This window comes from Acinonyx jubatus, chromosome A2 (assembly GCF_027475565.1).
Source record: "Acinonyx jubatus isolate Ajub_Pintada_27869175 chromosome A2, VMU_Ajub_asm_v1.0, whole genome shotgun sequence".
Taxonomy (NCBI): domain Eukaryota; kingdom Metazoa; phylum Chordata; class Mammalia; order Carnivora; family Felidae; genus Acinonyx; species Acinonyx jubatus.
In genome coordinates this window covers 86,153,193-86,169,613 of record NC_069383.1, presented here as the reverse complement: position 1 = coordinate 86,169,613, position 16,421 = coordinate 86,153,193, and the positions used below count along the sequence as shown (strand labels likewise).

General features: G+C 33.6%; 1 protein-coding gene across 5 annotated transcripts in view; it reads right to left on the bottom strand.

The window, feature by feature from the left end:
- The window catches only part of FAM185A (family with sequence similarity 185 member A), a 149,748-nt gene that overhangs the window by 119,268 nt on the left and 14,059 nt on the right, over positions 1–16,421 (bottom strand). For all 5 annotated transcript variants that reach the window (XR_008296894.1, XR_008296896.1, XR_008296895.1 and 2 more), the window contains exons 3-4: positions 13,479–13,571; positions 8,947–9,085 (exon numbers count right to left, since the gene is read on the bottom strand). Coding sequence is in view for 2 of the 5 variants with exons in the window: in XM_053218589.1 (XP_053074564.1) it covers positions 8,947–9,085; positions 13,479–13,571 (232 nt within the window). In the remaining 3 variants the exon portion in view is untranslated. The remainder of the gene's footprint in view (positions 1–8,946; positions 9,086–13,478; positions 13,572–16,421) is intronic.

Genomic DNA, 16,421 nt, shown 5'->3' with positions numbered 1-16,421 from the left:
GGGAAAAGGAGGAGCTCATAGAAGTTTGAGAAAGATCAATTATAAATATAAGACATGAAAAAGACTGCCAGTGCCCACTAATATTTGTGGCTTTTCTCCTGCCTTAGAACACTGCTAAACTCTCAATCTCAGCCTCTTGCAGTTCGATAAAGTCATTTAAAATATTCTGGCTAGGGAGAAAAGATGAAACAAAACAAAAAAGACCAAAAGACTAGAAAGTACCAGAGAACAGCACCAGAAACTCTGGCAACACAATGGCAATAAGTTCCTATCTTTCAGTACTCACTCTAAATGTCAATGGACTAAATGCTCCAATAAAAAGACATAGGGTAACAGAAAGGATAAGAAAACAATATACACCTAACTGATGTTTACAAGAGAACCATTTTAGACCTAAAGACACCTTCAGATTGAAAGCAAGGGGATGGAGAACCATCTATGATGGTAATGGTTGCCAAAAGAAAGCCAGAGTAGCCATACTTATATCAGACAATCTAGATTTTAAAATAAAGACTGTAACAAGAGATGACGAAGGGCATTATTACATAATTAACAGGTCTATCCACCGAAGATCTAGCAATTGTATACACTTATGCCCCCAACATGAAATTACCCAAATATATAAATCAATTAATCACAAACATAAAGAAACTTATTGGTAATAATACCATAATAGTAGGGGATTTCAACACCTCACTTACAGCAATGGACAAATCATCTAAACAGAATATCAACAAGGAAACAATGGCTTTGAATGACACACTGGATCAGATGGACCTAATTGATACATTCAGAACATTTCATCCTATAACAGTGGAATACACATTCTTCTTGAGTGTACACAGAACATTCTCCAGAATAGATTTGTGTGCTGGGACACAAATTAGCCCTCAACAAGTACAAAAAGATTGAGATCATACCGTGCATATCTTCAGACCACAACGCCATGAAACTCGAAATCAACCACAAGAAAAAATTTGGAAAGACAGCAAATATTTGAAGACTAAATAACATCCTACTAAAGAATGAATGAGTTAACCAAGAAGTTAAAGAGAAAATTAAAAAGTTCATGGAAGCCAGTTTAAATAACACCACAGCCCAAAACCTCTAGGATGCAGCAAAGGCAGTCATAGGAAGGAAGTGTATAGTAATCCAGGCCTTTCTAAAGAAGAAAGGTCTCAGATAACAACCTAACCTTACACCTTAAAAGAACTGGAAAAAGAACACAAAATAAAACCCCAAACCAGCAGAAGATGGGAAATAATAAAGATTAGAGCAGAAATCAATGCTATTTAAATTAAAAAAAAAAACAATAGATCAAATTGATGAAACCAGGAGCTGGCTCTTTGAAAGAATTAACAAAATCGATAAACCCCTAGCCAGTATGATCAAAAAGAAAAAAGAAAGGACCCACTAAATAAAATCAAGAATTAAAGAGGAGAGATCACAACCGACACTACAGAAATACAAACAAAAATAAGAGAATACTATGAGCAATTATATGCCAATAAATTGGCCAATTTGGAAGAAATGAACAAATTCCTAGAAACATATTAACTACCAAAACTGAAACAGGAAGAAAGAAAAAATTTGAAGAGACCCATAACCAGTAAAGAAATTGAGTTATTAATAAAAAATTTCCCCCAAAAACAAAAGTCCAGGGTTGGATGGCTTTCCAGGGGAATTCTACCAAACATTTAAAGAAGAGTTAACATCTACTCTTGTGAAGCTGTTCCAAAAAATAGAAGTGGAAGGAAAACATCCAAACTCATTCTATGAGGCCATCATTACCTTGATTCCAAAACTATACAAAGACCCCACTAAAAAGGAGAACTACAGACCAGTTTCTCTGATGAACATGGATGTAAAAATTCTCAACGAGATACTAGCCAACTGGATTAAACAATACGTTAAAAGAATTATTCACCACAATCAAGTAGGCTTAATACCTGGGATGCAAGTCTGGTTCAATATCCACAAATCCATCAATGTGACACGTCAATAATAAAAGAAAAGATAAGAACCACATGATGCTCTCAATAGATGCAGAGAAAGCATTTGAAAAAACATGGCATCCTTTCTTGATAAAAACTCTCAAGAAAGTAGGAATAGAAAGATCATACCTCAAAAGCATAAAAGCCATAAAGAAGAGACCCACCGCTAATATCATCCTCAACGGGGAAAAACTGAAAGCTTTCCCCCTAAGGTTAGGAACATGATAGGGATGTCCACTCTCACCACTGTTATTCAACATAATACTGGAAGTCCTAGCCTCAGCAATCAGACAACACAAAGGAATAAAAGGCATCCAAATCAGCAAGGAGGAAGTCAAACTTTCACTCTTCACAGACGACAAGATACTCAACATGGAAAACCCAATAGATTCTACCAAAAACCTGCTAGAAGTGATCCATGAATTCAGCAAAGTGGCAGGATTTAAAATCAATGCACAGAAATTCATTGCATTTCTATACACCAATAATAAAGCAACAGAAAGAGGAATGAAGGAATCAATCCCATTTACAGTTGTACCAAAAACCATAAAATACCTAAGAATAAACCTAACGAAAGAGGTGAAAAATCTATACACTGAAAACTACAGAAAGCTTATGAAAGAAATTGAAGAGGACACACACAAAAAAGGAAAAACATTCCATGCTAATGGATTAGAAGAACAAATATTGTTAAACAATCCTAATATTTGTATGGGACCAGAAAAAAAACCGAATTGCCAAAGCAATCCTGAAAAAGAAAACCAAAGCTGGAGGCATCACAATCCTGGACTTCAAGATATATTACACAGATGTGATCATCAGGACAGTATGGCACTGGCAGAAAAATAGACACTTAGATCAATGGAACAAAATAGAGAACCTAGAAATGGACCCACAAACATATGGCCAACTAATCTTTGACAAAGCAGGAAAGAATATCCAATGTAATAAAGACAGTCTCTTCAGCAAATGGTGCTGGGAAAACTGGACAGCAACATGCAGAAGAATGAACCTGGACCACTTGCTTACACCATACACAAAAATAAACTCAAAATGGATGAAAGACTTAAAACATAAGACAGGAAGCTATCAAATCCTAGAGGAGAAAGCAGGCAAAAACCTCTGACCTCACCTGTAGCAACTTCTTACTCAACACATTTCCAGAGGAAACGGAAACGAAAGCAAAAATGAACTATTGGAACCTCATCAAGATAAAAAGCTTCTGCACAGTGAAGGAAACAATCAGCAAAACTAAAAGGTAACTGACAGAATGGGAGAAGATAATTGCAAATGACATGTCAGACAAAGGGTTAGTATCTAAAATCTATAAAGAACTTATCAAACTCAACACCTCAAAAACAAAAAAAAATCCAGTGAAGAAATGGGCAAAAGACATGAACAGACACTTCTCTAAAGAAGTCATCCATATGGCTAACAGACACATGAAAAAATGTTCAACATTACTGATCATCAGGGAAATACAAATGAAAACCACAATGAGATACCACCTCACACCATTCAGAATGACTAAAATTAACAACTCAGGCAACAACAGATGTTGGCGAGGATGTGAAGAAAGGGGAGCTCTTTTGCACTGCTGGTGGGAATGCAAACTGGTGGAGCCACTCTGGAAAACAGTATGGAAGTTCCTAAAAAATTTAAAAATAAAACTACCCTATGGCCCAGCAATTGCACTACTAGGTATTTATCCAAAGAATACAGGCGTGCTGTTTCAAAAGGACACATGCACCCCAATGTTTACAGCAGTGCTATCAATAGCCAAGGTATGGAAAGAGCCCAAATGTCCATCGACAGATGAAGGGATAAAGAAGATGTGGTGTACACACACACACACACACACACACACACACACACACACACACACAATGGAGTATTACTCGGCAATCAAAAAAAATGAAATCTTGCCATTTACAACAACATGGATGGAAATAGAGGGTGTTATGCTAAGCAAAATTAGAGAAAGACAAATATGATATGACTTCACTCATATGTGGAATTTGGGATGCAAAACAAATGAACGTATTGAAGGGAAGCAGGAAAAATATAAAAACAGGGAGGGGGACAAAACATAAGAAACTCTTAAATATAGAGAACAAACAGGGTTGCTGGAGGGGTTGTGGGTGGGGAGAAGGCTAAATGGGCAAGGAACATTAAGGAAGACACTTGTCGGGATGAGCACTGGGTGTTAATACGTAGGGGATGAATCACTGGGTTCTACTCCTGAAATCATTATTGCAGTATATGCTAGCTAAGTTGGATGTAAATTAAACAATAAAAGTAAATAATAAAAATAAATTAATTAAATAAAATGAAATATTCTGGCTAAAAACATATGGCAGAAGCAATATATATACTTTTAGGTTTGGTTTCTGAAATTTTTTGCATGAACCTCTAATCGCTCTTCCTTTGTGGAAGCTTGGAAACCACACACTGAAGATGGCAGCATCACTTTTACAGAGAGAGTCAAGTCCATCTAAGGAACTGAGTCCAAATACAGCATGTATCACATTGTCTAAATCCCCCCCAAAATTTATGCTGTCTGTACCACAAAGCAAGCAATTCCTTTCTAGTATTTATATTAAAAAGTTTTAAGTGTCCAGAGTCAACATTAACATAACATTGTCATATGTCAAAATGAAAATCAAACCAAAACTTTACAAAAGACTTTAAATAATAAATCCTAAAATTTAAACAAAGCATGTTCATGAACTTCATGAAAAGTTCTATTTTATCCAATAAAAGCTTGTCTTTTGAAATTTTGTATTGTTTCTGTCTTTCTAAATTCACAAGACAGATTAATAAATTCACCAGTGACTAAAAATCATTTCTTAAAGCAAATTCGGACATTTCTTTATGAAATTCTGAGTGATATCAAAGTTATCAACTGTGCTTGTATAGCTAATGGAACTTTTACTTCTGGGAGTTTCTAAAATCCAAAGTAGTTGAGTAGAGAGAAAATTAGAGAACTAATGCTCAGTAATTTATTTATCTATGTATATTCCCAAAGAACCTAAAATAAGACCCTAAATTACATGGGGAAGCTAAATATTTAAAGTATTCTTTTATTCATTGATAACTTATTCCAAGTACTAACATAAGTTAAATATAAAATGCTAAAACAATTGTCATGAGTTTGTCTACATATTTATTTTATTTTTAGTGTTCGTTTATTTATTGAGAGAGAGAGAGAGAGAGAGAGAGAGAGAGAGACCAAGAGCAGGGGAGGGGCAGAGAGACAGGGAGAGAGAGAATCTCAAGCAGGCTCTGTGCTGAGCACAGAGCCCAACACAGGGCTTAATCTCACCAACTGTGTGATCATGACCTGAGCTGAAATTAAGAGTCAGACATCTAACCAACTGAACCACTCAGGTGCCCTGAGTATGCCTACATATTAAACTCTCATTAATTGTTTAAATTATGTTATAAATAAAAACCAACCCCACCAACCCATTTCAAGGAAGCTTCTGTTTCTCTTTAGAGTCAGGAGATTATATATATTTATATTTTAAAAACATATTTAGTAGAATACTAAATATAAAAATATGTTTATATCTTATACATACATGTAGAGGACTTTTTAAAATAATAAACATTCAAATAGCAGAATATAATAAAACATAATTCACATAGTATCTAATGTTTTTGATAATTTAGAAGGAAATCAAGAGAGTAAACTGTCCCAAAATTTTATACCTAAGTACAAACTATCCAACTACTTATTCTCCTAGATTGCTAGTGCCAAGAGAGTAGGGAATATTTTTCAATCAATGAATAAACTAGTTTCTTTTATATTAGAAGACATACATACCTAATATATATGATTCAACCAACCTTACAAATAGTGAATATCATTAGTCAATTAGCTTACTCATTTTCTTATCTAGAATATATAGTTAACTATACCTAATAATTCCATTTGGAAAACCATTAGGATAGATTTTTCTTCTTCTCTACATCTAGGAGTCAACTTGCAAGGCCAGAAAAGACATATTACTGCTTTCAAAATCCCTTTTCTCATTACTGGGCATCCTCTAAGTACTTAACACTGTGTTGGGTATTGGTTTGCAATCAGGTTATATGAACAGACAGAAAATATATACAAGAAATAAATTTCATGCTCTCTCTTCCTTTATGGAAGCCTTAGAAACCATACACTGAAGAGAGCACTTTTATGGAATAAACTGAATTCCTAAATATCTCCATGAGACTAAGTTGAACCAAAACATTGTACAGAACATCCACATTTTTTCCAGATGTCTTAAGGCATCACAAATGTTACTGACACTGGAGTTTACGATATAGAACATAGCTGAAACAGTCCATCTGTGTGGTAGTGCTGTTTGTCTAGAGGAAACATCTCCAGAGCATGCCAGGAATCCCTCAGGGCAATGATGGCATTTGGGTTCACCATGGCTATTACACAGATTTGTTTGAACACTGTTTACAAATATCTCCTAGAAGATCAAGAAACCTGGATTAAATCCTTGCTCTTCCATTAATTAACTTGTAATGGAGAGAAAACAATTAGACATTTCTAAGTTTTGTTTTCATTTGTAAACAGCCAACTGTCCATTAAGTGAAAGGCACTGGTCCACTTTGGCACTCAATACATGTTTCTTTTCAATTTTCTTTCAAACCATCCACCCACCCACTGACACCAAGACCTCCGAACTAATATTTCTTGGTAAATCTATCAAAAAAGACAACTAGACAGCTACTGACATTGTATTTGTGGTAAAAATGGCTTTTTTATAACATCTGTATGTTGGGTTGCTAAAAATCTACTAAAAAAAAAAAATCAGTTTAAGCCTTGTTAAAGGAAAAGGAAGCCAAACTAAATAAATCCTAGATAGGCAGGTCTTAGAATGAATCCCAAATTTGTTTTCTGTAAGCCAGACATTTAGAAGTAGCAACACATTTTCCCATAAAAACAAGTTTTAAGATTCCCAAGCCAGCTTGTTTAAATATAGCCAAAATATAATTTGTGTTATATGACCATCCCCATTGAGAAGAACAAAGAATTCACTGCAAATATATACTCAGAATTCCAGTTTGGGATGATCTTCAGAAGATATTCCTCCTTACTAAAATCTTAGTAGCTAGAACATAGGGACTTCCTTTCACTAGTCACGACTCTGATCTTCTCACCAACTAGGATGTAGGCCTAGAACACTGCCTGTTCTTCCATACCCATCCCACCTCCAAACTCCAAACTCCAGTAGCACATTCACATACTGACAAGGATGTCCTTTAGGACAAGGATGGAAATAAGGGTAGCATGAGAGAGGCAAGAAACGTAGGCTTGTCTGAAAGGTGATTAAAAAGTAGGCAGACACTGGTGTGACTAATAGGAGGGTTTCTTTCTTATTTCTTTCTCTTTTACATACTTACTATCACTGAAAAACCAAAGCAGATTGTGGGCCAAGGACCAGATGGAGGAAAGCAGGATTGCATAACATGTAAGCTTTTCTACAGTGGCAAATGGATCAAATTTTCCCTTCCCTTACTTCTTCTCACTGCTGTACCAGTATTACAAATAAAGAAGATGACATTCAATCCTTTGATTACACCACTAGTTCTTTAAGGATAGGGATCATCTTCTGCCCAACTATGTACCCTTGGTGTCTGAAAGTATGGCACACAATAGGTGGTCAATATGTGTACTGAATGAATCAATAAATATAACTTCAATGAATGCTATGATTTGTCATCCAGAACCCCTTTACACCCGAGGGCTTATTTTCCTAGCTGATGGGAGTACTGCTGGCAGACAGCCCTCGGCTGTCAGCCCTCTTAGGGTATTACCTCAGCTGAAAAGAGCCATCTTGGCCCAAAATCATACTCCTTCCTGGGGCATCTTGCATCTAATGATTGGGGATCTAAAGGTCTAGCTTCCCTCACCTCAACTTGAGACAATTCTGAGGACCACCCCAGCTTTAGAGCTCCCCCTTGGGACTGCTGTGGCTGCATCAGGTCCAACTTCTCCAGTAGAAAGTGGGCTTCCTTCCTTTGCACAGCATTGGTTCCAAGACGCCTCCTTAGTAAATGTGCTGCACTCGAATTTCCATCTCAGCGCCTGCTTTCAAGAAACCCAACCTGAGGACAACAGCCCAAGAGAGGATCCAGATCTGACTCAGATTTAAACCACGCAAGGAAAGGTATCTGACTTCATATTAAAGGTCAGTAAATATAAAAGGCTTTACAAAACTTAAGGAACAAATTATTTTATCCTTAGCAATTTTTTTCCATTTCAGCACTTTAAGTAATCAATAATCAAGAGACTTAAGAGTTTTTTTGAGGACTTCCTCAAAAAAAGCGCCTCTGTTTACTCTCATGTAAGCTATTAATGGCAAACTGTACCAAATTCAATTTTATCTAAGTTAAAAGAAAGGAAAAGAAATTAAACATTAATGGATTTAATGTAAATATGGTAAAAAGCACTGCAAAGATCAGTGCTGTTCTAATCACGGGTGTTAGTCAACATCTGACTTGGTATAGAACTGCTTTTCTACTAAAAGCTACTCAATATATTAAGTACAGTACTTTTCACTGCCATTACCAGAAATGCAATACTACATAAAAGTCATTATTAAAAAATGAAGAGTTACAAATTACTAGGACTATTCAAGGCACAGCTGAGCAAAAAATAAATGAAAAAATAAGTAACAAAAGGAAATGCATTAAAAACCAGAATTACTATTACCTTCAAATATAACAGCATAATAGTCAATATCTTGCCAAAATAAAATATAATAGTTTATCAGTCATTTTATTTTATGTTTGTTTAAAAAGATGATGAGTTTGCCATTAATTATTTAGAAGGCCAGCTTCCTAATGGCAGATCCTTCTTCAACTAAAGAGAAATCAGAGTCACCTCTTAAAAATTTATGTTATATGGAGTCTGTGATGTATTAGGCCTTTGTCATCTTACCATGAACACTTCCTAATGTAATATCCCCAGCAGCAGAAGACAGAAATGATGATTCTGTATAAAGATACTTGGCTTCCAGCAAACCATCTTCAGTAGATATATTAACTGTACTTCCCTGCAGTTTATCTATGGTCACAGTCTATCAAAAGAAAAACTCAAAATCAGTTCATTATAAAACAAAGACTGGTAAAAAGTCAAAATGGTACCCTCAGATTTAAATGGGCAACTAGATAAAAAAGATACTACCCACTACACAATCACTTTATTTACGTTGATTCTCTAGCTCTAATTACAATATTGTGAGCAACAATGTATTCTCTGTGGAATGTGGAATAGACCCATTAAATTCCTTCACTTATTTAGATCTTTAATTTCTCTTAATGATGTTTTATATTTTCTTTGTAGAGTTCTTCAGCTTTTGTTAAATTTATTCCTATTTGGTATTTTCTAAGTATTATTATAAATCTTTTTTTAAACTTCATTTTATCCTAATTGGCTTTTGCACGTGATCTTAAATCCAACAACTTCACTAAACTCACTAATTCTAATAATTTTCCTGATTTTTAAGAAAATTTTTCTACATGCATATTTACATTATCTGCAAGTGATAGTTTCTTTACTTCCTTTCCAATCCTTATATTAATGCATTTTTTTTGCTCTTTCCTGCCTAATTATCTGGCTCAGGTCTCCAACTCAACAGTGAACAAAAGCAAGGAGATAGCAAGCATCCTAAACTTATGTCTTTTCTCAGGGGGAAAACTTACAATATAGCGTCATCATTGAGTAAGATGTTTGCTCTAGATATCCTTTGGATCCTTTGTATCAGATTCCAACTATTTCAAATTTGTTTAAATTATAAATAGGCTTTTAATTTTAGCACATATTTTATCTGATTTTATTGTACTATCATGATTTTCTCCTGTCATCTGTTAATTAGTGAATACACTATCAATTCTATAGTTTTTCCAGTTTACATCTAATAACAAAGTAGCTTTCTATTAAACAAAATGAAAAGAATTTTGTATCTATCCCTAAGCTTCCCTAACAAAATTTAGTATGAATTTATGTTTCAAATATTGAACACAATATAAAATGAAGATATCCAGTAACAATTTCTAATCATCTCTATCAAAGTTCAAACAAATGTTTTATAAGCGTCGAGTGTTAATTATGTCTGAGTGTTAATTACTTTTATGTTGACATAGAAACAGAATCACCAGGAAGGCATGCTACAATTTTGCCTGGCATCAAATTCAAGTATTACACTGGGGTGTTTAAAGAAAGATCGATTTTCAACACATCATCACCACACTAGTGTCATCCACTCCTAATACGTTTTTCAAAAACTGATAAAAAATGAAAATATTATATAAGAAGAATTAAGTTTCAAGAATACTAAAATTTCTAAGTACAAAAAAGAGAAAGAAAAGCACTCAGAGGTTCCACCAGGAAGCAAATTAGAATTACTTCACCCTCTGGATTTGAGATATATAACTTCCTTTTTTAACTTTCAGTAAGTATATAATATGCACCTGATTGCTTCTTATCTACAGTTTCTTTTAAGCTAATTATAGATTCATAGGAATTTTCACTTTAAATCTAGTTTCAATAAATCAGTCAAAAAAAGATACTTTACCTACAATTCATTCAAATTTGCGAGAATATAGATATTTCACATTCCTCAGTGTTATAGCATAGGTGTAAAATTCCTGAAAAAAATCTGTCCTTTACCTACAAAGTTTCTTCATGAAAAGCTGCTTTATGCATGGCTTCAAACTCTCCAAGTATTTCCATAAAGCAGACAAGGAGGAACACTCTAGCTTTTTATAGATGGTGAGGCTGGTTTAGGCAATAACAAAAGATAAATACTGAAAGAATATTTGAAACTTAATTAAATTAGCAAAGGAGCACTTTTGATTAGACTCTCCCACAACCAAATAAAGCCTTTATGAGACTCCTTATGAGTATCTGGAAATGGTCAAGGATTTACTTTGTTCATTAAACTCTAAATATTTTATTTTGTAGAAAACTAGAAAAATATCCTCCCCTGCTGTACCAAAGCAAATGAAAGCATGTGAAAGTACCACACCTTCCCCACTACAATAATATAGTTATTTTAACCAATCATTCCACAAAATTAACTTCAAAGAAATTCAAAATTCACTGAGGGTCACATATGATGCGCTATATCAGATACAAACTAGAACAATTAAAGATAGGACACCATAGTTTATAGCAAAATGTTGAGGTTCTGATTTATAGTTATTTAATGTTAAGGGAACAAACAGACTCTTTGGATTAAACTGTATAGCTTGCTTATTAACAGAAGCAGCTGTTTAAAGAAAGAACAAAAAGTAGATCCAAAAATTAATACCTTCTTGACAGAGATATTGCTATAAATTAATTTTCTTTTCCATACAAGAAGGAAAGTTTTTCATAAGTTTAGTTATTATAAATCAACATATATAAATAAAAATCAAACTTTAAGAAAGCACTGTGGCTTTGTAGCTCAGACTAAGAGAGGTCAAGTGACAACCATGTCATGAATTCATCCAACCATCAGAGGGAATGTATTTCTAGTTTCTCAGTACCAAACTTAGGATACTAAAATTAATGATACTATTTAGAAATAGACACTCCATTTAAAACAACATATTAAAAATACTGTTAAGTGTTTACAGTACTCATTTTATTCTCACAATCTTGTGAATAGGAAAAACAAATAATACCATCTCTATTTTATGAATAATGGAATGAGACTCCATAAAGTTAACTGGTAGATCTAGGACTAGTCATCTTTCCTGTGTTTTCACTTACCTTTACCATCATCATTATAGTAAATACCATATTAGAGATAACTATGTGCCAGACATTGTTTTAAGTACTTTATCTATACTAACTGATTTAATCCTCATTATAACCCTCTGAGTTAAGTCCATTACTATTATTCCATTTTTCAGAAAACCAAGACACAGAGGTTAAGTAACTTGTCTGAAGTTACAGAGCTTAGTAAGTGGCTGAGCCTGGAATTAAACCCAAGTAGTCTGGTTCTCAATTCTGTTCTCTTAACCGATTCAATATGCTGCCTCTCAAATATCTATAGCACATCTCTGTGAAAGTTATATATTAAGAGTAAATATATAAGCATTTATTTTATATAAAAACCCATAAACTTAGAAATATACTTTAAATATGAACACTATACACAATATAAAGAAAATATCTACATTAACACAACACAAAACTCAATCAGGCAAGAAACAAAATAGTATAATACAAAGTAGGAATAAATGAGTATTTAATAAACCATGAAAGTTGGAACAAATAAATAACTAATGAGTGGGAACAGCAGCTAATAATTAAGAAATGATTTTAATTTTTCTTTGATACCTTTATTTGAATATCAATATGTAATATTCTGGTAACTTAAATCATTTCAATTCACATAAGCCATCATTTAAAGGACAGATTTAAAGGAGCTGCAAAGTTGGTACAATTTCGCTTTTGCACTTCCAAGCCCACAGCAATCCAAGGGGTGAAACTAAATGCCATCTCAAAAAAGCTGCCACGTAAGGCCAGGCAGTATCTTTCAATACTTTCCTAGTTTAATTTAAAGGATAAATTCAAATGTTTGGGTTTAAACAATGTCCTAAAGGTTCTAAGACACAGGTGATGGAAAATAAAAGTGACAATAGTAGAAACAGTTACTGTTAAAATCTACATTGTTTAATTATGCCAACAATAATTTACCTACAAGATATATTTATAACTTGTCCTCACCAATTATCTCAGAAAAAAGCTGAGTAGAGAATTTAAATTTACAAAGAAAGATTCTCGCAAATTGTGTATGTGTAAAATAAAAGGTGATCAAGATCTTTCTCAAAGATTTAAAACATTATCCATAATGTTAAGAAAACTGTGATAATTTATATTTCAAAATTACATCTATATTCTCAATAGTAGGCAAAATCACAGAAAGCAACAAAAGTTAACTTAAAAATATAAGCTATTTTAGAACAACCAAAAAATCCCTATAGGTAATAAAAGCTTTTGGAGAACAGTAATGCTATCTAATGGTGCCATCTTGTGGAAAATGATGAAGAAAGTTGTTTTGAAATTCAACCTTTACTAGTCTAAAGGAAAAGTAAACAGGTCTTAGAAAAATGCTCAAATAAATCTAACACACACAAAAAAATTAATCCTGATCATGGCAGTATAACTTAATGATCGATTTTAATCCATGTTCATAAACATCCCTTTAGAACTTGGATTAAACATTTATTATTTAAAGATGTTATTGATTCCAAATAAAGAACTAAAGAACTGTCAAAAGTATTAAGTCACAAGCTAAAATTTAAGTTGTATAATACTTGATCAGTTAAATTTCAAATTTTAATTTACTAATGAACTAAAATGCATTCAAAAGAGGGAATGTTATGCCACAAAGTTTGTAGAACCTACCTACAAGTTGTGTGAGCCAATTGGATACAAAACTGTAATTGCTAAAAAAAAAAAAAAAGTTTCAATCTTACACTTTTATCTGATGCATGAATATTTATATTTCCATAAACTGTTCCCAGACAGATCACTTTGCCTCCTTTTGTTTGAACATGTATTTTTTGACTCTGAAAGACAAATACAAAAATATAGAGGAGAAAATAAATTTGATTGAGACTCATAAAAACATTTCCAACATTTTATACATTTCTTCTTAAATAATAATAAAGCAGAAAAAGGAACCAGGAATAAAACAGAAATGCACTGTTTGGAATAATAACATCAACTAGGAAATAGAGTCAACTGCTATTAAAGGGGTTAAATAAGTCATCCGTACTCATTAGAGAATAAGAAGAGATATTTGCGTGTTCCAGTAACTTCACTGAAGAAGTGTTTGGGAATATAAGATCACCATAACTGGCTAACTACACATAAATGATGAAGAAGATGATAATAATTACTGTTATTGCTCATCATTATTAATACTTATCACTTTTAATAACAATAGTTATCACTACTTGGCATTTTCTTTGTACCAAATACAATGTTAACTACTTTATATGATCTATGATTTTAATCTTCACAACTCAGAAATAAGTGTTATATTTTTTCCCATTTACAGAGGAAGAAATCCAAGAATCAGAAAGGTACAGGACAGTTAGAAAACAACAAAATATAAATTAACAGAATCAAGCTCTGTATGATTTCAAAACCCACACTCTATGGCTGGAGTCTTTGGAAGAAGGATATAGTCACACTTAGGGCAACAGCCTAAGTTGCCCATGATAAGGCAACAGAAGAATTGAAGGACTTGCCTAAAATGGTAGTTCTCAACTAAACATGATTTTGTCCCCCAGAGAACATTTGACAATGTCCAGAGATACTTTTCATTGTCATAATGTGTGCTATTTGCATTTAGTAGGTAGAGGCCAGGGATGCTTCTAAACATGCTACAGGGCACAGTTCAGCCCATGATAACAGGAAATTATCTGGCCTAAAATATCAATAGTGCCAAAGTTGAGAAACCATTTTTTGTTTTATGCCACAATGGCAGGAGGAAGAAAAGTGACAAAAAAGATATCTTAGTATTATCAAATGAATCAAAAATGCCAAAATAAAAAAAGAGAGAGAAATGCAAAGAAACTGACAGCAGCATAGTAGCTTCTGATTTAAAAAAAATTAAATCTGCAGACTCTTAATTGTGATTATTTTGAGTATCTTTATACTTGAACAGTGCCTACAGAAGTCACCATCAATTTTTTTAATGGTAATATACTTTTTATTAAGTTATGAATTTTAATTCAGTATAGTTTACATATAGTGTTATATTAGTTCCAGATGTATAGTATAGTAATTCAACAATTCAGTGCTCATCATGGTAAGTGTAATCTCTATCATCTATTTCCTCTATCCCCCCACTGACCTCCCTTCTGGTAACCATCAGTTTGTTCTCTATAGTTAAGAGTCTGTTTCTTTCTTTGTCTCTCTCTCTCTGCTTTTTTGTTTTGTTTTCCTCGGCTTGTTTGTTTTGTTTCTTAAATTCCACATATGAGTGCAGTCATATGGTATTTGTCTTTCTCTGACTTACTTTGCAGCGTAACACCCTCTAGGTCCATCCATGTTATCACAAATTGCAGGATCTCACTCTTTTTTATGTCTGAGTAATATTCCTGTGCGTGCATGCGTGTGTGAGCATGTACATGTACATGTGTGTATATTTATACACACACCACATCTTATTTATTCATGCATGTACTGATGGACACTTGGGTTGCTTCCATATCTTGGCTATTGTAAATAATGTTGCAATCTTTCTAAATTAGTGTTTTTGTTTTCTTTGGGTAAATACCCAGTAATGCAATTACTGGATCATATGATATTTCTAATTTTTCAAGGAACCTCCATACTATTTTTTACAGTGGTGCACCAATGTACATTCCCAAGCACATGAGGGCTTCATTTTTTCCACATCCTCACCACTTGTTATTTCTTATCTTTTTTGATACTAGCCATTCTGACTAGTGTGAGGTGATACCTCATTATGGTTTTGATTTGCATTTCCCTGATAATTAGTGATGTTGAGCACCTTTTCGTTTATCTGTTGGCTATCTATGTGTTTTATCTGGAAAAATGTCTATTCAGGTCTACTGCCCATTTTTCCAATGGATTTTCTGGATTTTAGGTGTTAAGTTGTGCTAAGTTCTCTGTATATTTTGGATATTAACCCCTTATCATATATATCATCACAAATATCTTCTCCCATTCACTAGAACGGTAACAAGGGTGAGAAGCAACTTCTTGAACTTCCTGTCCTGGACAAAACCAAGTTTCTTGTGTCTGATCATGTCAACGTGGGTGAGCCCATCAAGATAATTAGAAGGTGCTTACAGCTGAACACTAATCAAGTCTTCTTCCTGTTAGTGAATGGACACAGCACAGTGAGTGTGTCCACACCGATTTCTCAAGTATATGAAAGTGAGAAGGACAAAAATGGATTCCTGTATATGGTATATGCCTCTTAGGAGACATTTAGAATGAGATCGTCTGTATAAGACTAGAAAAATATGTCTGTTCTAGAATTTTTTAAACCTTTATCAAGGGGGGAAAAAAAAGGGATGTTACCAACTGAGATTGGTCAGTTCATTCAATCAAACAGTAGTGTTCCTGCATAGGAATTTTAGGAAGTTATTTTCTTACTGCAAGCCAGAAAAACTCAGCTCCAAATGAGAATATTCAGCTTTGGAAAACTACATTATTTAACCTAGGCTGTTTTGTTTTCAAATTTAGAAGTTCAAAAACAAAATACTTTGCATTCTAAAAAAAATATTTTGTTCATAATTTTCTTTGCTGTGTGAAACTTTTTCATTTTGTAATTCTGAGTTTTTTGTTTTTGTTTTGTTTTTTGCTTTTGCTTCCCTTTCCTGAGGAGACATATCCATAAATATATGGCTAGGGCTGATCCCCAAGAGATTATTTCC